General features: G+C 42.6%; 1 protein-coding gene and 2 long non-coding RNA genes across 9 annotated transcripts in view; 2 read left to right on the top strand and 1 right to left on the bottom strand.

Annotated features, from left to right (window-relative positions):
* SNCAIP (synuclein alpha interacting protein) overlaps window positions 1-15,365 on the top strand; it is a 164,857-nt gene extending 149,492 nt beyond the window's left edge. For 5 of the 7 annotated variants that reach the window (XM_086705501.1, XM_086705506.1, XM_086705495.1 and 2 more), the window contains exons 9-12: window positions 675-767; window positions 1,312-2,380; window positions 3,681-3,751; window positions 14,803-15,365. In XM_086705501.1, the coding sequence (XP_086561627.1) occupies window positions 675-767; window positions 1,312-2,380; window positions 3,681-3,751; window positions 14,803-14,887 (1,318 nt within the window). In that variant the 3' untranslated portion in view covers window positions 14,888-15,365. Of the gene's footprint in view, window positions 1-674; window positions 768-1,311; window positions 2,381-3,521; window positions 3,587-3,680; window positions 3,752-14,802 lie in introns of those variants that run through there. The other 2 variants (XM_086705525.1, XM_086705535.1) reach the window with 2 other exon arrangements.
* On the bottom strand, window positions 552-1,459 carry LOC147584521 (uncharacterized). Its single transcript, XR_015250635.1, has 2 exons — window positions 1,169-1,459; window positions 552-1,010 (listed from the first exon to the last, which is right to left on the bottom strand). It is a non-coding gene; the product is annotated as an uncharacterized LOC147584521 (long non-coding RNA).
* A 3,420-nt stretch (window positions 15,366-18,785) lies between the features above and the next one.
* LOC147584520 (uncharacterized) overlaps window positions 18,786-19,014 on the top strand; it is a 92,872-nt gene continuing 92,643 nt past the window's right edge. Inside the window, exon 1 of the long non-coding RNA XR_015250633.1 lies at window positions 18,786-19,014. This exon is cut by the window's right edge and continues 1,934 nt beyond it. This is a non-coding gene — a long non-coding RNA (uncharacterized LOC147584520).

Genomic DNA, 19,014 nt, shown 5'->3' with positions numbered 1-19,014 from the left:
GAGTAAATAATACATATAAGTATGATATAAGCATATATGTTATAAGTAAAGATTTAAACAATGTGGAAAGAGAAAATAATCCATATGAGTATGATATAAGCATATATGTTATAAGTAATATATATTTTATATACAGAGAGGGATTTCTTAAAAATGTTTCTTTTATATTTCTCTCATATAAAGAAATTTATATTTATATTTATATTCTTTTATGTTTCTTAAAATATAAAAAAAATTATACTACACCCACTATTTTTATAACTTCCTTTTTTACTTAATATATGTATGTATATATATGTATATGTATTTCTATATCTATATGTATCTACTTTATACATATACAAGGGAAACTTTTTCTATGTCATGGCTACTGGAATAGATCATCATTTTTAATAGCTGCCTCTATGGAAGCAACTAAATTATTCACTGAGTCTTATTGATGAGCATTTAGGCTACTTAGAGTTTCTTGCTAATGTGAATAATAAGCATCCTTTTGGGTAATTGACTGTGTCCTTCGAAGATTTCTGCACGGTAAGGACGAAGGACATGCGTATTTGTAAGGCTTTGGGATTTAGTGCAATTTATTGCAAATTATCATGACAAAATTTATACCTACCACTTATAGTAGTGGCCATGTATCAGAGAGCTTATGTGTCTCGCTTCACTTTTCCCAGACAGACAATGGAACGTGTCACACTGCAGAACCAGCTCCAACAACTTCTAGAAGCCCAGAAATCAGAGGGCAAGTCCCTCCTTTCCTTGCCCAGGTAATACCAGGAACATTAATGGTTAGAGTTCTTAGGTGTCTTTAGTCTCTGAGCCTTCTTTTGGACTTTAAGAAGACAAAAACAGAACATATTTTATGTTTATAAAGAGGAATAAATATGAGACGTTACAGGGGGAAAACGCCCTGGACCTGATGTCAGAAGACCCGGCTTCATCTCTGGTTCTGCCATTTCTTCATTCTCTGACTACAGAAAAGTCACAGTCAGATTCCTTCATTTCTTCACCTGTGAAATGGGAATAAGGATACGTAGGTGTATAAGGTTGGTGAAGATGAGAATAATGAATGCAATTGGCACAACATTGATGTGTAAACAGTAAACAGTAGACAGATCTCTTGTCATAGCGTTAGGTAGGAGGCCCACTACACTGTGGTCATGGTTACCTCTCTGGAGTTATTTGGAGATTGATGAGCACAGACATTAAGTGGTTTTTCTTATTCCAGTCCTTTCGATCTGTAAGTCGTTAGTGGCAGTGGAGGCAATCAGTGATAGGAGATCACCTCATATGTTCTTCATCATCTTTCAGTTCGCCATCCTCCCCCGCTTCCAGAAGGTCCCAGTGGAAATCTCCAGATGCGGATGATGAGTCTGTAGCCAAGAGCAAACCCGGGGTCCAAGAGGGGATTCAGGTGCTCGGAAGCCTGTCGGCATCCAGCCGGGCCAGGGCCAAAGCAAAAGATGAAGATTCTGACAAAATCCTCCGCCAGTTACTGGGGAAGGATATCTCAGAGAGTGTCTGCACCCAGGAAAAGCTGTCCTTGGAATTCCAGGATGCTCAGGCTTCTTCTAGAAACTCAAAGAAGATCCCTGCAGACAAGAGGGAGCTGAAGTTGGCTCGGCTGAGGCAGCTGATGCAGCGGTCCCTGAGTGAGTCCGACACCGATTCCAACACCTCTGAGGACCCCAAGAGCACACCCGTGAGGAAGGCCGACAGGCCCAGACCGCAGCCCATCGTGGGAAGTGTGGAGAGTGTGGACAGCGCAGAAAGCCTGCACCTGATGATCAAGAAACACACGTTGGCATCAGGACGCAGGTTTCCTTTTGGTATCAAAGCCTCCAAATCGCTAGACGGCCATAGCCCATCTCCCACCTCCGAGAGCAGCGAACCCGACTTGGAATCCCAGTGTGCCACCTCAGGGACCACTCCCCCAAGCCAGCCCTCCGGAGACCCTACTCAGCCCAGCCCTGACAGCACCGCCACCCAGAAAGTGGCCATGAGCCCCAAGAGTGCCCTCAAGTCTCCGTCTTCCAAGCGCCGGACATCTCAGAACTTAAAACTCCGAGTTACCTTTGAGGAGCCCGTGGTCCAGATGGAGCAAGCTAGCCTCGAGCCCACTGGGGAGAAGGACAGAGATAAGGGCAGGACCCCCCAGAGGACCTCTACGGGTAGCGAATCGGGGGATCAACTGAAAAGGCCTTTTGGAACCTTCCGGTCTATCATGGAGACGCTCAGTGGCAACCAGAACAATAATAACAATTACCAGGCAGCCAACCAGCTGAAGACCTCCACACTGCCGTTAACCTCGCTTGGAAGGAAGACAACAGATGCCAAGAGAAGTCCCGTGAGCTCTGCTAGCAAAGGAAAGAATAAGGCGGTGAGTGCCTTTTGGAGAATATCCCATTTCTTGCCTGTGAATTCACTGTGCTGTTCCTAACACTACAGATTGCTGACCTTTGCCACCTTGAGGGAATCCCCAGAAAATTCCAAAGGGACGCATGGACAGCTAAGTCCATGTGTTCTTTAAGGAGATATGTCATATTAAAGTATATACGCTTTGCTCTTCCTTGGAAAATATGCTAAAAGAGAAAGATGAAAGAAATCACAGGAGGTTATATTCTGGTCCCCCAGTTTCCCAAAATAGTTTCATCCTTGAGTGTTAGGAGTCCTAAACTGGAAGGCATTTCTGCAAGATGAGACCACCAATCGATGAGAAATCAGGCCCTTCCTTGGCACAGATTCTGCCTCAGGAAGAGTTTGTTCTCCTCATCTGACCGGATAGTTTATCCTCAAGCCCGATTAAAGAGCGCATAAATAGAAACTCTATTTCCAAAGACTTAACTACTCCACTTTGGAATGACCTTTGAAATGAATACACCACAGGGACCTCCACGTTGGCGTTTTATGATACTCACCCCTGAGTGTTGATCAGGCTGCCATAGCAGTCTGAAGCACTTGGCAGTACATAAGGGATGGCAGAGTGTGGCGGGAACTATATCTTATAATTGCATTTACTAGAAAACCGGGGACTATAATCTGTGGTTTAAAACTGGTGAATGGGAGATATGAATGTCTTTGTAGGCTGTAGGCAATGTGTCCTGTATGCTCTGCACATGCCATGCCATCCAAAAAATGATACAGTAGCCAAAATGGGAAATGCTGAGGGGTAGAAGGACCTAGAATATCCATCCTGCGATCTAGAGAGTCCCAGCCTGCATAACTGATAATTTGCCATATGGTAAAATTCCATTACAGTGCAGTTGAAGAACTGTCCAGATTCCTTTTGCAATACTAAAATCGAGTTTCAGTTAGTATCTAATGAATTGAACACCGATTTTAACTATACGTTGATTTCCAACGTCAGTTGCCTTTGTTGCAAAGGACTTCCTCACATGTATATTTCCGCGAGAAAAGTCACACCCCTGCCCCGAAGCCCACCCCCTTTGGGCTTCGTATGCCCAAAATTACCTTGCTCAAATAAGACTTTCCCGAGTAACTTAATGGGTTGTGTCACTCAGGAGTAAGAGAAGGATCCCACCAGCTCCCCGTGCCCCTCGAAGTATGTATGAAGCTTGCGTCCACTAATCTGCCTCCTGCATGCTTCCTGTTTATCGAGACGCGTGCATGTGCTGAGCTCGTTGCATGTTTTCAGATGATGTCTGATTGCACCTCTCTAGGAGATGTACGGCAGCTGCGTCACCCTTTCCTCTAACACGCTGACCGAAGAGCCTCTGCGTAACCGTGCACGGTACGTGGTGCTAGCGGGTGCCTTGTGCAGCAGGGCCACGCCTTTGCTTTCAGTTGCATGACCTTGTAAATTACGGTACCAGAGCACCCTTAGCAGGAGCCGAAAGGAAGAAGAAAATGCCACCTTTCCCCCCACAAATAGAAGCAGCCAGTCTTATAAGATGGGCCTTAGGAAGGGAACCAGTGCCATATTGGAGGGGCTTTGATCCAGCCGCAGAGAGCAGAGGAATCTACTCAGCTTACAGACGCGCTGTGTCTCCCAGTTGACTTTGGCTTTCAGGCTTTGTTTTAATGGAGTCAAGTACCAAGTAAGTCTAGAAATTAAACTTCCTGTCACGGGTGGAATGAGCCCATCTCTGATCAGAATCAGCACTGCGAAGCAGAGGTGAGGTTTGGTTTCATCGCTGATCCTCAGGCTGAAAGCGTCATCACCGTGCTTGGGAGAAGCAGGGCCCTGCCATTCTGAGATTGCGCTAGCTTAACACTCGGAACCGCCGCACCCATCAGTGAGCCAGTCTGTGAGCCCACCAGTGACACAGGGGTCTTTCTCAAACAAAATGTTTACGGTCCAAAGTGCATGGGCTGTGCACCTAAAGGGATCATGTCCGAAGGTCCCCGGCGGCTCAGGCACTTCCCTGGGCCAAGTCCTTCTGCATCAGGACTTTATTTCCTCCCGAGGGAATGCACACCACTTCCTGACAAAGCAGGAAATGGAAAAGGAGAGTGGTCCAGGGTGAGTGCATGTAACCAGTGCCCTGTGACTGGCTTCTCTCGGAAGTAACCCCCAAATTCATCAGAAGGGAGACTATCGCTTGTAAATCACTCAAACTTAATTTAATTTAATGACTTAAATTAAAGGAACACAATGGCACCTCCTCCAGCACCCTTCCCAAACCCTCCACAATGTTTGGTGAATGTATGCCTGTTTGTACGTATAATGATAAACACACACGAATAGGGGTGTGTTTGTTGTTGTGAGGGTAAATTTCAGGTCAGAATACCAAGGTGCAAGAAAGGTCGTTCTCCTTTTTTCCCCCCCTTTAAATCAAATGTAATCAGGCTGGAAGAAAGGTAAATCCCCATCATTTCAGGGAGTGCCCCTAGGGGTCTCACTAAGTCAGTGTATTGAAGGAAGCACCTTAGAGCTTGGGTATTAACTGGTCACCACCATTCAGTTTGGGTCAGACTCGCATGTTGCCTGAGTCTGGGCTGCTTCTGTCCACAATGGAGCAGGGAATCGTGGCCAGTGCTGAGAACCCATTGCTTACTGGCTTTTTTCTTTTCCTCTCAACCCATCTTCCCCACTCCTATACCCTTCTCAGTCCCATATGAGGTCCAGTGTGTCTTCTGGTGCCTGGAAAATTCTGCTTTTGTCATTAAACAGAAGTCACCAACGATACCCTCAGGAAAGGCAGCACAAAGACTTGGCAAACTCTTGGGAGAGAGAAGGAGAACACCTCTCCTCTCTTACAGGTTCCTCCAGTGCCCGGAAACAAGACAGTTGGTATCACAGTAGAACCATCCTGCCAGAAATATTTCATCCTGTCTTTTCACAAGCAAAGGAGCAAAGCTGAGCAGTCTTCTATACTATAATTATAAAAACGCCTGGGTGGCTCAGTTGGTTATGTGTCTGACTCTTGATTTTGGCTCCAGTCATGATCTCACAATCTGTGAGTTCAAGCCCCACATCGGGCTCTCCGTCAGCACAGAGCCTGCTTCAGATCTTCTCTCTCCCTCTCTATCTACCCCTCCCCCGCTTGCATATGCAAAATAAGTAAAAACATTGAAAGAAAAAAATCAGAGCACAAAAGAGGTTTTAGGGCTACTCAGCTGTCTGACACTAGGGTACCACTTTTGTACTCCGTTTAAGAAAGAGTCCTTCGGAAGGTTCAGTCTTGAACCTCAAATTCACTGGCTTTACATATTAACAGAGCTTGAGTGCAATGATCAGCAGAAACCCCAAAATAAAAATATTCAGTGTATTTTATTAAGTAAGCATCCCTTACTGACCCCTTCCCCTCCCTACCTTATAAATTAAACTCTCCTCGATCATGGTTGCAATTTAGCATGTCTTCCGTAGAAAGTGAAAACTCACCAGTTTGCTCAGGCTGGAGAGGAGAGGTTTCTGTGACTGACTCATACTTACAGAGGCAGAGAGAACAAGGCCGGAGTTCACTCCTTAGATAAAGTAAGTATGGATAGCTGTAGTTGGAATGAAGCTTCCTCAGAGAAATGAAATAGCATGAGATTGTGAGCATGAAAAACACCTAAGTGACTCTAATGCTTGCTCCATTTTGCCTTGGGGACCATAGAAAGAACATCCCACAGAAGGACGCAATATGGAAAGAAACCCAAGTGTTCATCCATCAGGGACGCCTTCAAATCTTGGCCCAAGAGTTTGCTTGAAGGCTAAATGACTCCTCTCGGGTAGCAGGGATTCCCCAGGATTATGTAACGTTGGAAACCACTGGGGGTCATTGGGTTGGAGTTGGTTCCAAACATTATGCCCCTGGACGGCCCTATTGCTGTGTCCCCGGAGAAAGAGTGGGGGCAGTGAGACCTAGTTCCAGGCAGATGTTGGAACCACATTTTAGTTCCTAAGAAACATCTGTTTTTCCTGGTAAGAGAAAAATACGGGCAATAAATGCATTTTAAAGAATATCACCTCTGTATGGTAGTTCTATTTACTATTTATTTTTCTAAATTGGTCACAGCTTGATAGCAAAAAATCTAAATTTCTTTTCAATGTCCTTTAAAAGTAGATTCAACTCCATTACTTTGGACAGCTTTCCCAGTGTGTTTTCAACTGCAGAGGATGACTTTGTTTATAACAAGCAGATTTATCTTTACTTTTCCTTATAAAGGACAAGTTGGTTTTGAGTTATTACAACTCCAAGGGAATGTTTGCAATTATTTGTCTTAAAATGCCAATAAGACATTCATTTCCCAGACTTTAAGTCCATGTGAGACCTGTAACACAGGAAGTGAGATTTGATTCCAGCTACCAATAGGCAGAGAGCATTATCCCCTGGCCGCCATCAGTCACACCCCCTGTGACCACAGTGACATTGTGGCCTGGAACCCTAGTCGTAGCACCAGCACGAGAGCAGACTTGTTAAAAAAACATTAAGTAATGAACACCATTACTGTTCATTTTACTGCCAAGGAATTAGCCACCCCGGGAATTACACATCCAGAACCAAGAGCTAGTATCGGATATTTTGCATCGATGTCAGCGTTGTTCGATAGCCGCTTCAGCGGGAGAGGTGTATTTGGCCTGAGACGATGTGAGGCGTGGCAGTGGTCATCTGCCATGCCCAGAAGGAGGTCAGAGTTCAGGGAACTCACCCCCGCCAGCGCGTGTGCACACACGCACACACACGTGTATGTCCTTAGTGTCAGGGTATCGTGCTAAACAGAAAAATGAACAAAGATGGGGAAGCCATTGGAAAAGGAGAGGTGAGGCCCCGGCGTAAGGCTGTCCCAAGTACAGCGTACCCTCAGCCCCACTGACGAGCCCTTCCAGAGCCATGACAGACAGATGCAGTCAGCACAAAAAAGGAATCCCTGATCCTGCTGAGTAAATACACCCTTGCCGTAGTCTCTCTGAATACAGTAAATTAACCACATTCTAATCTTGTCTTGAATTTTTTAGCGTAAAGTATTTACTTTTAACCCATATGCTTTTTTAAGGATTCTTGAAGGGATGTTTCTGTAATTACTCAGTCATTGTTGCGTTACCATGCTCTCTGATACATGTTGACTGCAGAGTTCTAGAATGACTTCCCCAGGGCAGACAGAGTCTTAATCAATGTAACAGTTCAGAAAAGTTGGTTCAAGTGCTAATACTAAAAGGGGATTTAGTAGTTAGAGACATTAGCAATATTATTGCTCAAAAACTGTACTTTCCACTTCTAAGCCCTGATCTGAAGTGTGTGTTCTTTTTCTTTTTTTAAGTTTATTTGGAGAAAGAGAGAAAGAGACAGAGAGAGAAAGCATGCAGGAGGGGCACAGAGAGAGAGAGAGAGGGAGAGAAAATCCCAAGCAGGCTCCACACTTCCAGCACAGAGCCTGATGCGGGGCTTGAACCCACCCACCATGGGATCAGACACCCCACCGACTGAGCCACCCAGGCACTCCAGTGTGTGTTCATTCCTAATATACTAACTCTGGGACCTAGAGCCAGTCCATCAGTAGGAATTGATAGCAGGCCCCTGAGGTGCTTTCCTCAGCCCCAGAAACCCCTAGAACCCACCTGGTCAGCTTCCCCTTCACTCCTCTTCATGTATCCCCAGGTTCTGTGCTCCCTACACAACTAACCCTGCACCCACCATCACCTTTGCTTCCGTAGAGTTCTTACTAGTTTCAGAGGGAAAACCCTTATTTCATACTGAAGCTTTGTCCCTGTGACTTGGAGGAGAGAGAAGACCCCCAATCTTGAACATTTCTCTAAGGGAAGGTTCTCCTTCGTATAGGCCACAGTACTGCACTGTCATTGGCTGTTGCATAGCACAGTTGGGTGTGTATAGAAAAATACCCATGTGTGGGGAATAGTTAAAATGATCTGACCTTCCCAGTGTCTCAGCACAACTTAGCAAACTTTTTATAAAAGCTGCAAGAGTTCCCAAAGATGACCAGAGCATGATTCACAAATGGAGGTGGGTTTTTTTTAATTTTTTAAATTTTTTTAAGTTAATTTTTTTGAGAGAGAGAGAGAGCACATCGAGGATGGGGAGAGAGAGAGGAGAGAGAGAATCCCAAGCAGGTTCCACACTGTCAGCACAGAGCCCAGCAGGGGGCTCGATCCCACGACGGTGAGATCATGACCCGAGTCGAAACCAAGAGTCAGACGCTTAACCGACTGAGCCACCCGGGCGCCCCAAAGTTTCTTTTCATATGCCCCATATACCCCCTGGGAAAGGAAAAGGCACATTCCACCACAGGAAGACAGTGAAACCTAGTTTAGTCTCAAAGCCCTGATGAGACCTAGAAAAAGCTATTGCAACTAAGATCCCATGTTCAATCCCCCTGCCCTTGGAAGGCAGGAAATGAGCGTGTGGAACAGCCGTGAACTATAAGTAGGAGGGGTACAGACGGAACACCTGCCTTCAAACCCAAAATCACCCCACCTGAAATACATTTTTTCAGCAGGTGACCCTCCTTTCCTCACCTCCCTCCAGGGTCCAGGTTTGAACTGTGTAATGTTCTGTTAGTGTCATATTTGCACCACCTCGGCCACCACGGGGTGTCTCCAGACATTAAAAGAGAAATGCCTGGGGGAGCCTCAGTGGCTCAGTCGATTAAGCTTCCAAGTCGTAATCTCAGCTCAGGTCAAGATCTCATGTTCCTGAGATCGAGCCCTGCATAGCGCTCTACACTGGCAGCACGGAGCCTGCTTGGGATTCTCTCCCTTGCTCTCTCTCTGCCTTTCCCCTATTATCTCTCTCTCTCTCTCAAAAATAAATGTATAAACAACAACAAAAAAAGAGCAGTGCCTGTTTATCAACTCTTAGTAAGGCTGGAGTTTCAGAGAAGCAGCAATCTGTTTGAGGCTTAAAAGTACAGACTTTACCAGACAACTTCCAGTACCTTCACCAAGCTTCCCTGCTCCAACCACAGTCCTTTGGGATTTTCCTTCCCACACTGAGAACAGTGCAGATACATTACCGAATGCCACAGCCTTGGTTTGCCAGTGCACTCACTGCAACGTCTTTAGCAAACAGCCGCTCATTTTGCTGTGCCAGCACAAGGCAATGCTGCCTTCATAAAAGGATCTCTGGATCAGGGTCCAGAGACAATTAACAGAGGACACAGTTAAAACACCAGTAAACTCCGTAAAACGTATACGGTGCTTGACAGCCTCCCCATATTGCCATCTTTACCCCCAGTGTCTCGCTCAGTGCCTCGCACACGCTAGCAACCTCCTAAACATTTGGCGAGAGGGAGAGTGGAGAAAGCTAAAGGGAAAAAGAGAAATAATAAGGACTGAGCCCATCACCCCACAGAAAGAATGGTGTCTTCTGTAAAAACCTAGGCCTTGGGGTGCCTGGGTGGCTCAGTCGGTTAAGCGTCCGACTTCAGCTCAGGTCACAATCTCACGGTCCGTGAGTTCGAGCCCCGCATCGGGCTCTGGGCTGATGGCTCAGAGCCTGGAGCCGGCTTCCGATTCTGTGTCTCCCTCTCTCTCTGCCCCTCCCCCGTTCATGCTGTGTCTCTCTCTGTCTCAAAAATAAATAAACGTTAAAAAATAAATAAATAAATAAAAACCTAGGCCTTTTGATTACAACCCACCTACCTACAGTGAGTTTTAGTGTGGGTGTTTTAAGGGCAGGTTTTCATTCTTTGAACCAGAATCCCATCTTTTAGTGGGTGGGATTTCTAGATTTGCTCTCAGTAAAGTTCTGAAGGAGATCACAAAAAGTTACAAAGTCTCCCTGTTTTGGTGATCAGTGAAAATGTAATGCATGCCCGTGGGCCTTTTTTGACTAATCCTCTAAGTAAATTGCTGTCTGGTCACCATGGGCTATGGAAATATGGAATCCAGGCCTGGATGAATCAGCAAGTTAGATTACTTGAAAAACTGTTACTTAAATTTAAGCCTTTCTTCTTTCCAATTTTGGTCACTGAGAATGCAATGTCATATCCAAAAATGAAATCAAGGAACAGCAAATTATCTGAATAATTCATGCCAGAATTACCCAAACACTTTTGTTCTTTTGAATACTGGTAATTCAGGACTAGGTAATTGAAGGATGCAGAGAGGCTTGAATTATCCTGATATTATTCAAATAAATGCCTCAGATTAACATTTTACTTGCTCTAGAGTCAGCCCTGTTCATGCTGGGTTTTGTCCCATGGAAAGTGTTCTTTTTTAGTATTTTATGACCACCGCACCCCTCATATTAAAGCAGAAACACTTTGTTAATGTCTAAATGATGATATTATCTTTAGACTGTAACCTAAGCCTTCTTTTTCACTTTTATTTATTTTTCATTTAATTTTTTGTTGAACTGCTCTAGGTACATACAGTAGTCCTATTAGCATTATAACAAAAACTAGCTGTCCTCTGCCCAACCTACTGTGTCCTGTTCCCACTTTCCTGAATCAGTCATTTGGCTTTCCTTCAGATGTATTCTCTCGTATCCTGTACGGCTAAATCACATGCTCCTACAGGTTTTCAATTTTAGATATTCTCTCTGTTACATATTGGCATTCTACTATAGAAGGTAAAAATGACAGCTAACAGTTACAAAGCATTATACGACTGTTGTAACCTTCACAACAACACAATATGGTAGATACTAGTATTATCAGATTTTGCAGATTGGAAACCAAGGCACAGAGAGATTATGTATCTTGTCCAAGTTTATACAATAAGGATAATAAATTGTGGAGCCAGGATTCCAAAACTCAGTATTCTCCATGATGAACCAAACTTGTCTGTCTCTATTTCAGCACCCAACACTGCCCCCCACCCAACACACACACACACACACACACACACACACACACACACACACACCCCTACCTACATCCTCTTGCCACCATTGATATAGTTGGGATTAAATATATCTTTGAGATTAAATCAGTATTTGGTGTTTATTATTACTGTGGCTATCTAAATACAATTCACAGTGAATGCATGCAGTATGCTATATCGTATTCCCTTTCTAATTATAACATTACATTTTCTGAGGAGAAAATAATTTGGACTTCTTAGTTTCCAATTCATTTCTTAACATTTTTCGGAAGACAGAAATCTTCTTTCAGTGCATTCAGACAAATCAGGCGTCTCTCAGTTTGTCTGTTCATAGAGACAACCTCTTTCCTCCTGCCCTACTCTGGGCTGCTGCTATCTGGCAGTGCCATACAGCTGCCTTCCCGGAGTTTCCCATATACATCATTCTGGGAATGTCTTTTCTTCTCTCCTGTCTAGAGCCCTATTTCCTGAATCTGTCCTTTCTCATTTTTGGTGTATGCTCTTGTTTTGGTAAACAGATCTCCTTCTTCCTGGGGAGGTGGATGCTAAATTTGTTGAGACTCTGCCTGTCTGATAATATCTTCAATTTGCTCTCATACTGGATTAGGTGTGTTTGGCTGGGTATAGAATTCTAGATAGGAAATTATTTTCCCACACAATCTTGAACACATTGGTTCCTTTTCTTCTTTTTTCTAATGTGTGTTGAGAAGCTCCATTTCTAATTGCTAATCCCTTGGAAGTTATTACGATTTCCTCTTTATATCCCAGTGTTATGATTTCTTGTTACTTTGTCATGATTCTATTTTCATTCCTGACCTGTGGCACTTGGAAGGCTTTTTCAGTCTTGAAACCTATATGCTTCAATTCTGGGAAATGTTTTTATATGCTGTCTTTGAATGTTTTCTACATTGTAATTTCTCTGTTCACTCTTTCTAGAAATCTTATTATTGTAATGCTGGACACACTGAGTCAACCCTCAGGTCTTTATCTTTATCCATACTTTATCTTTATCCATCCTTTTTATCTTTACCCATACTTTTGCTTTTTCTGGTTCTTTCTAAGGTATTTATTGACCTGTACCTTCCAATCTTTCTAATTTTTTTTTATTTTTTGCTGTAATAGTGTTAATTTCTAATAGTACCTTATTGGTTTTCTCTTTGTTTCCTTTTTATAGCATTATACATGCAAGACTTACTTAAATTGTACAATCAAATATAAATGTATATTTTTGTCTTTTCTTCCTTTTTGTAAAAAAAGGTGGCAAGCGATAAACACAGTTTTGTCTCTTGCTTTTTCTCACCTGACACATTAAAGTTCTTTATGTATTCATGTATAAAGAGTTTCTTTATTCTTTTATATAGCCACATATTATTTCATTGTATGAATGTACTATTTTTAACCCTTCATTTTATTGACATTCTGGTCATCTCCTTTTGAGTTATAGCAGCTCTTTATATTTTACGTATTAGAAAGACTAACCCATTGTAACATGAATTGCAAACATTTTCTCGGTTTTTCTTTTCTTGTTAAAAATGTTTAAAGTTCTCATTGTCTCCCTATGTTATCTCTGTTAACTTTGACTTCCATTTCTCTGTTTATTTTGGTCCCTGTCTTCCATAGTAGCACTTTACTCAAATGTCTGATGATTCCTAACTCATTTATATTAAAGAACAAAACAGTAAAGCTGAATAGAAGCTCTGATTTTATGGGCGAGGTTCTCTGACTGGTAGATGTTGCTTCATATACACACTGACAAGGACTAGGCTCTTTTTTTGTGAAAATCCTGAAGTGGCAGTATTTGTAGGTCTTTTCTCTTGGCCAGTTGATTTATCAAGCTAAGGCAACTACAGTCTCCTGGTAGAGTCAGTAACCTGAGTGCCAAGAATCCATGAGTCAGACCAATAGGAGACGGGTTGAGAATTCTATTCTCACTTTCTCACTTAGGGAAATGTTCATTTAATCTCATGATTTCCACCCCCTTCAGCTGAATTCAGAGTCTCTCTGGTTCATGCCTTGCAAATTGTAACCTCCAGTCTTCCTTCACATTGGGAAAGGGACAGTCATCTGGCCGCATTGGGTTGGAGAGGTAATCTGGGATATGAACTATTACTTCCACAAATTTTTCAAATCAACCTCCCACTCTCAGCACCCACTCAGTACCCACTGTCACCAATCAATTTGTTGGGTTCCCTGACTGAAAGTTTAGATTTCTGCGTCTTCTCCTCTACTAAATCAATTCCACAGGTCCATCAACCTTCCTGTTTCTGAAAGTGTTGGTATTTTGTCTGTTATCATCTCCTCGCTCACGTCCCTCATTCGTTGAGATTTGTACCTTCTTTTTATTTCTTTACTTTCCTTTCAGCATTATTTTGTAAGAAAGGGGTGACAAATGAGTGTATTTAATCCACCGTGTTTAATTGGAAGTCCCTCGGACATCTTTTAATCAGCCAGGTTTTTTTTTCCATTTCTTCCCTTTCTTGTCTTTGGAAATGCTCCAAAGTTCTGTTTAGGGGCACCTGGCTGGCTAAGTCGGTAGAGCAGGTGACCCTTGATCTCAGGGTTTTAAGTTCAAGCCCCCTGTTGGGTATAGAGTTTACTTAGAAACAAAATCTTTCTTTAAAAAAAGTTATATTCAGACAAATAAATAACGTAAGAATTAGAACTTTCAGATGGTGATGAGGATCAAATATTTCCTAGAACCCTGAGAGTAGACTACATGGTCTTTGTAAGCGAGCACATTTCTGAGGCCGTAAAACTCCACCTCGGGTTCTCATCCACATATGTCCTCATGTTAGGAAGTAGCATTCCCAGAAACACTGTTTTTGTCTGATGTACCAACAAGAGGGAATTTATTAATATGTAGGCTACCCACCTTCAGGAGAGAACTCTTCTCTGGAAGATTCTTGTACCTAGAGTGTGAGTAATATCTCATGAAAATGAATGCATCTACCTAGAGGGAAATTCACTTAGGAAACAGAACTGTTCCCGGGCTTGACTTGTCCTTCTTCCCATAGGCTCACTAAGTATCAGTTATTGATGGGAAAACAGCATTGCTGCTCCCTAGTTTCTTCTTTTTCCCCTAGACTTACCTACTTAGGGTCTTCCAACATGCTGCTACTCAGTAGTCACATCCCCTTAGCATCTTCTTTATATGATTAAGGTTCAAGCTTTTTGGAGATTCAAGATATCACCAGGGAATCCATGTCAATCAGCTAGAAACAGCTCTTGTTTCCACTCGACCAGTATTACTATGCTTATTATCTTATTTGACTCTGATAAAAATTCACTGGACTAGAACTGTGCCTGGATTCCAGTCAGCATGCTTGAGAAATTACTTCCAGAACTGAATTAAAAGTGTTCAATAAATATGCGTTATTACATGACTATAGCTTTTATTGTTTAAAGAGTGGTTTATATGAAAAGAAAATAATTTGCCTACTGGAATGAAGTGTTCTTCAGTGTGGTTTGTATGAGGATAATTTCCATTTTTGGTGAGCTGTTTAGTGGTGTTGTCTTGTAACTTGACCACAATTTTATCTAATTCTGGCCTTTATGGTTTCTCTTCTGCTTAGGCATAATGACATCAACAGAAAAATGAAGAAATCCTACAGCATAAAGCACATTGCTGAGCCAGAGTCAAATGAACTCTTCTTGTAAATCACTTTTTTATTATCTCTCATTGCTGCCCTTGGGACACCGTTTGGAAGTTTCTGGACTATCCACTATGGAAATAGAATCATGAGAACAATGCCTCACCAGCAGAAGAACAATATCAGGATGCCTTAAATTTATAGTAGTAGACTCTATAATACACATTTTGGGGTGATATTTGTATATATAACTTGTTTCTAAAGAGATGCTGTTTAAAAGCATGATCGGGCAAACGTTATGTTGTTTTGAGCGTGGATTGGTTCAACCTGCCCACACAACGTCCACCAAGCCACCGGTACCATCTTTTATTTCATCCATTGCATGGGTGTTTGCTAATGTTGATTGAACATTCTTTTTCCAGTAAAATGGGCAGTTTGGCTCAGCTCCTCAGTGAGACCAGGTCAGTGGTACTGTTTTCTGTCAAGAGCGTTTTTTCTGTCATTTCTACTTTTTGTATAAAGGAAATAAAACAATGTTAACAGCACCTATAAGCTCGAGGCACCTACTTTCTAATCAGCCTATGATGTTCTGGTCTCTTAGGAACCTTGAGAGTATTTTGATTGCTGATATTTTATTTCAGGAACAAACTGCCGGGTTTAGCTATTTTCCCATAGGGGTGAAATAAAACATTCTAGTTTTCATTAAGTACTAAAGGATCAGACAAGTATATAAAGTAAGTCAATTCCTTCTGTCTTCTCAAATCCCAGCGTTGACATGAGAAAATACTAATGACAGCTAAGGATTCAGCCCCTGCTTGGGTCACTTTTTCTGTCTATAACACATTATGGGACCTGTCTAATCCCTTTAGGAGACAGTGTGGAGCCTGAGTTTATAACAACCCTATTGTTGATACAGCTCTTTGAATGCATGTAAGCAGTAAGTTCCAGATGGTTTCGTCCTATCATGTAAGAATATATTTCTGTTGAAACTTCAAGAGTTTTATTTTCAAAGTGTTGGCATGGCCCATAAGAGGCCTGTCAAATTTGAGTTGGGAAGTCAAATGTGTTCTTACCAGTAGGAGGGAGTACTGTATGCTATTCACAGTTACTAGCAGTGTTTCTGCGGTCAACTGTGGACCATTCTGTATCCTGGTGGGCACCAGAGGCCTAGAGACTTGAGTTGAGAGGCAATCTTGCCAATGTGGATCGTGTGACAAACTTAAGCTTGACAAGATGAAGGAAGGTATAGAAAAAGGGCCTAATATTCAAATGCCTTTTATGTACTAGCCACACTTACGTGGAGATATTACCGTTACCCTTTTATAGCTTCAAAATTAAAACTTTGGAAAGCTTAGGTCCTACGTCTGAAGTCACTACGTGTCACTAGCAGAATTGGCTCCGGCACAGGTGTGCTCATTATCACCACGGCACTGTGCTACCTGTCCTGCCCATGTCCTCTCTTTAGTGCATTACCCACTGGACTAACACATAGGAATCATGAATTGTGGGTATGGGTTCCACTTCTGGACAACTCTGGTCGTGGGCAAGAAACCTTGCCTCCTCGAGAAATCTGGAAAAGAGCAAGGCCAGTAGGTAAGTTCCTTTCCATCTAGGCATTTCAACCAGTTTGCTCTGTCCTTGTTTGGGTCTTATGAGTTCCCCTGGTTAGAGCCCAGTGCCCTGTGTGGTTCCGCCTTGCTCACCTTGTCTTTTCCTCGAATGAGATGCCCTATTTTGATTTGGGCCCCTTGGACTCAAGTACTCTTTCTCCTTCTTCACATTTCCCTGCTGCGTCCTGGTGTTGAAATTCTAATAGAGAATCTATGGCCAGCACGTGGGAAACCTAGATTCCCATGTTTTCTGCCTGCTGCTGAAGAGATGACAGTAGAGTGACACAGCCAACCTTTTGGACTTAGTTCTAGAATGGGGCTTGCAAAGCAATGGGGACCCAGAGAGTGCTCTCTCTGTCCCCCTGAGGCACCCTAGCTTTGTTCTTAGACAGACTGGGTCTTTTAACTTAAAAGTTGAAGGGGGCTGAGCATTGTATAGCGATTTTGTGAGCCAGACACCGAGTTCTCAAAGAAACATAGCAGAGAAAACCAAGAGTTTGAAAGAAAGAGACGCTACCTTGACCTAGAAAATTGGCATTTCAGTTGTTTATCGATGCAAGCATTTCATTTATTGATTTTTTTTTGAATGTTTATAGATTTTTTTTAAGTTTTTATTTATTTATTTTGGAGAGAGAGGGAGAGAGAGAATCCCAAGTACGTCCTGCACTGTCAGCACAGAGTTCGACGTGGGGCTCAATCTCACACACCACGAGATGATGTCCTGAGCCAAAATCAAGTCAGATGTTTAGCCAACTGAGCCACCCAGGCGCCCAACGCAAGCATTGCAGATACCACAGTACTAAGCCCAGAAGAGAAAAGAATTAAAAAAAAAAAAAGGCAAAATCAGAAAATCAAGGAAACAGAGACTAGCCAGACTGCCAAGGCAACGCATTCTGTGTCTAATGATGTTGTTAGGACACCAAAGATGGTGATCCTTAAATCAGGCATGTTCACCATCTTTACCATCCAAGTTCTTTATGAAATGGATAAATTATGCTTGCTTGAAATAAATAGAACTGATGTGTTCCTTACCACAAGCTTAGTTTTGTGCAGACTTTGTAAAATGAACACACAAAGTCTTCTATCTTTACAGAAATGGAGACACACTTAGATGTTAAAGAAAGAGACAGTGTGTTTCCTTTAAGTAAGCTGAAGTCTGGGGCCCCTGCCCCACCTCCCTCCCCCTGGGCTAGTAAAGTGAGTGAAGCTCTAACTGCATGCCTAATTATATGCAGCAGAACAGGAAACTCAGCCCCACTGTAAAAAACTCTCTCAGCATCTGTCTGCATCTTTTAAAGACCGGCTTCTTTTATGCCACTGAAGGGACTCGTATTGCCAAAGTTCAAACATCAAATTAACCGTGTTTCTCAGAAAAGATAACAAGATACCAAACCTTCACCACTTTGACTGGATTGAATTCCCATTCTTTATTCTCATAAACTAATGTTTATTAGTTATCGAGACCTCACCTCTAAGAAGAAACTTCTAGAGGTGCATCGTGGCGTTAGGAGTGGGGATGAGACTCTTAAAGGGCATCTTCACGTAAATTTTGAAAATTAATTCTTTTCCTCAAAGCAAATATTCGCAGACAACATACTGGATCATACGTGCTAGAGGAAATAACTATAAAATATTTAAATAACTGCCTGAAAGACTCCCAGATACAGAATGGGTTAAATGTTACTTCTTCAGTAGCCACCTATATGCATAATTGGAGTTGAACTGATAAGGCCGAGTAAGAATAAGGGATCCATTGCAACAGGATTGATACCATTTCCCCCACATAAAAATGGAGTCTATGCTGTCTATTGCCTTATAACTCTCCTTTGTTGATCAGTCTCTCTAAAAGTCCTGTGTTATCTCTGGTATTATTCCCCCTTTATTCTTCACTGCACAGTTTAATATAACTTTTTCAGTGCTTGATTCCTGTCTCTTAACGAGACCCTATGTTTCTTTTTTAATGTTTATTTATTTTTGAGAGAGAGAGAAAGCGGGCAGGGGCAGACAGAGAGGGAGACACAGAATCCGAAGCAGGCTCTACACCCTGAGCTGTCAGCACAGAGCCCCACGCGGGGCTTGAACTCATGAACTGCAAGATCATGACCTGAACCGAAGTTGGACGCTTAACCCACTGAGCCACCCAGGTGCCCCTATGTTTTGTTTTGTTTTGTTTTTTTCATCTCAACAAGAATCTTTATGTCACCTCTCATAAATGGTGGCTAAATATCTACTGGCAATTTTTTTCAGTATTTTTCAACGCCTACAACCCTTATATCCGTCTTATTTTCTTCTCATGTTTCCCCATTCTTCTTCCACCCCTTCCTCCTCCTGTTTTTCCCTTTTTCTCTCTTGCTGACATCTCCACATCCCCTTTTTTCTCCTTTGTCTGCCCTAGGCTCCCAAGATCTGGAAACCCTTTTCATAGGATCTTCCTTGGAAGAAGCCTGGCAGAGGGGTTGCAGTAAATAGAAACGTGCTAGACCCATACTTACAATGAAAAGGAAACCTCTCCTTTCTTGCCACAGCACAGAAGCAGAAACAATCCTCTTTCTATATGCCGATGTAGTCAACAGATTCTGATGGA

Source organism: Puma concolor, chromosome A1, assembly GCF_028749965.1.
Source record: "Puma concolor isolate L17-30 chromosome A1, mPumCon1.1.hap2, whole genome shotgun sequence".
Taxonomy (NCBI): domain Eukaryota; kingdom Metazoa; phylum Chordata; class Mammalia; order Carnivora; family Felidae; genus Puma; species Puma concolor.
This window is presented reverse-complemented; position numbering and strand designations above follow the sequence as displayed.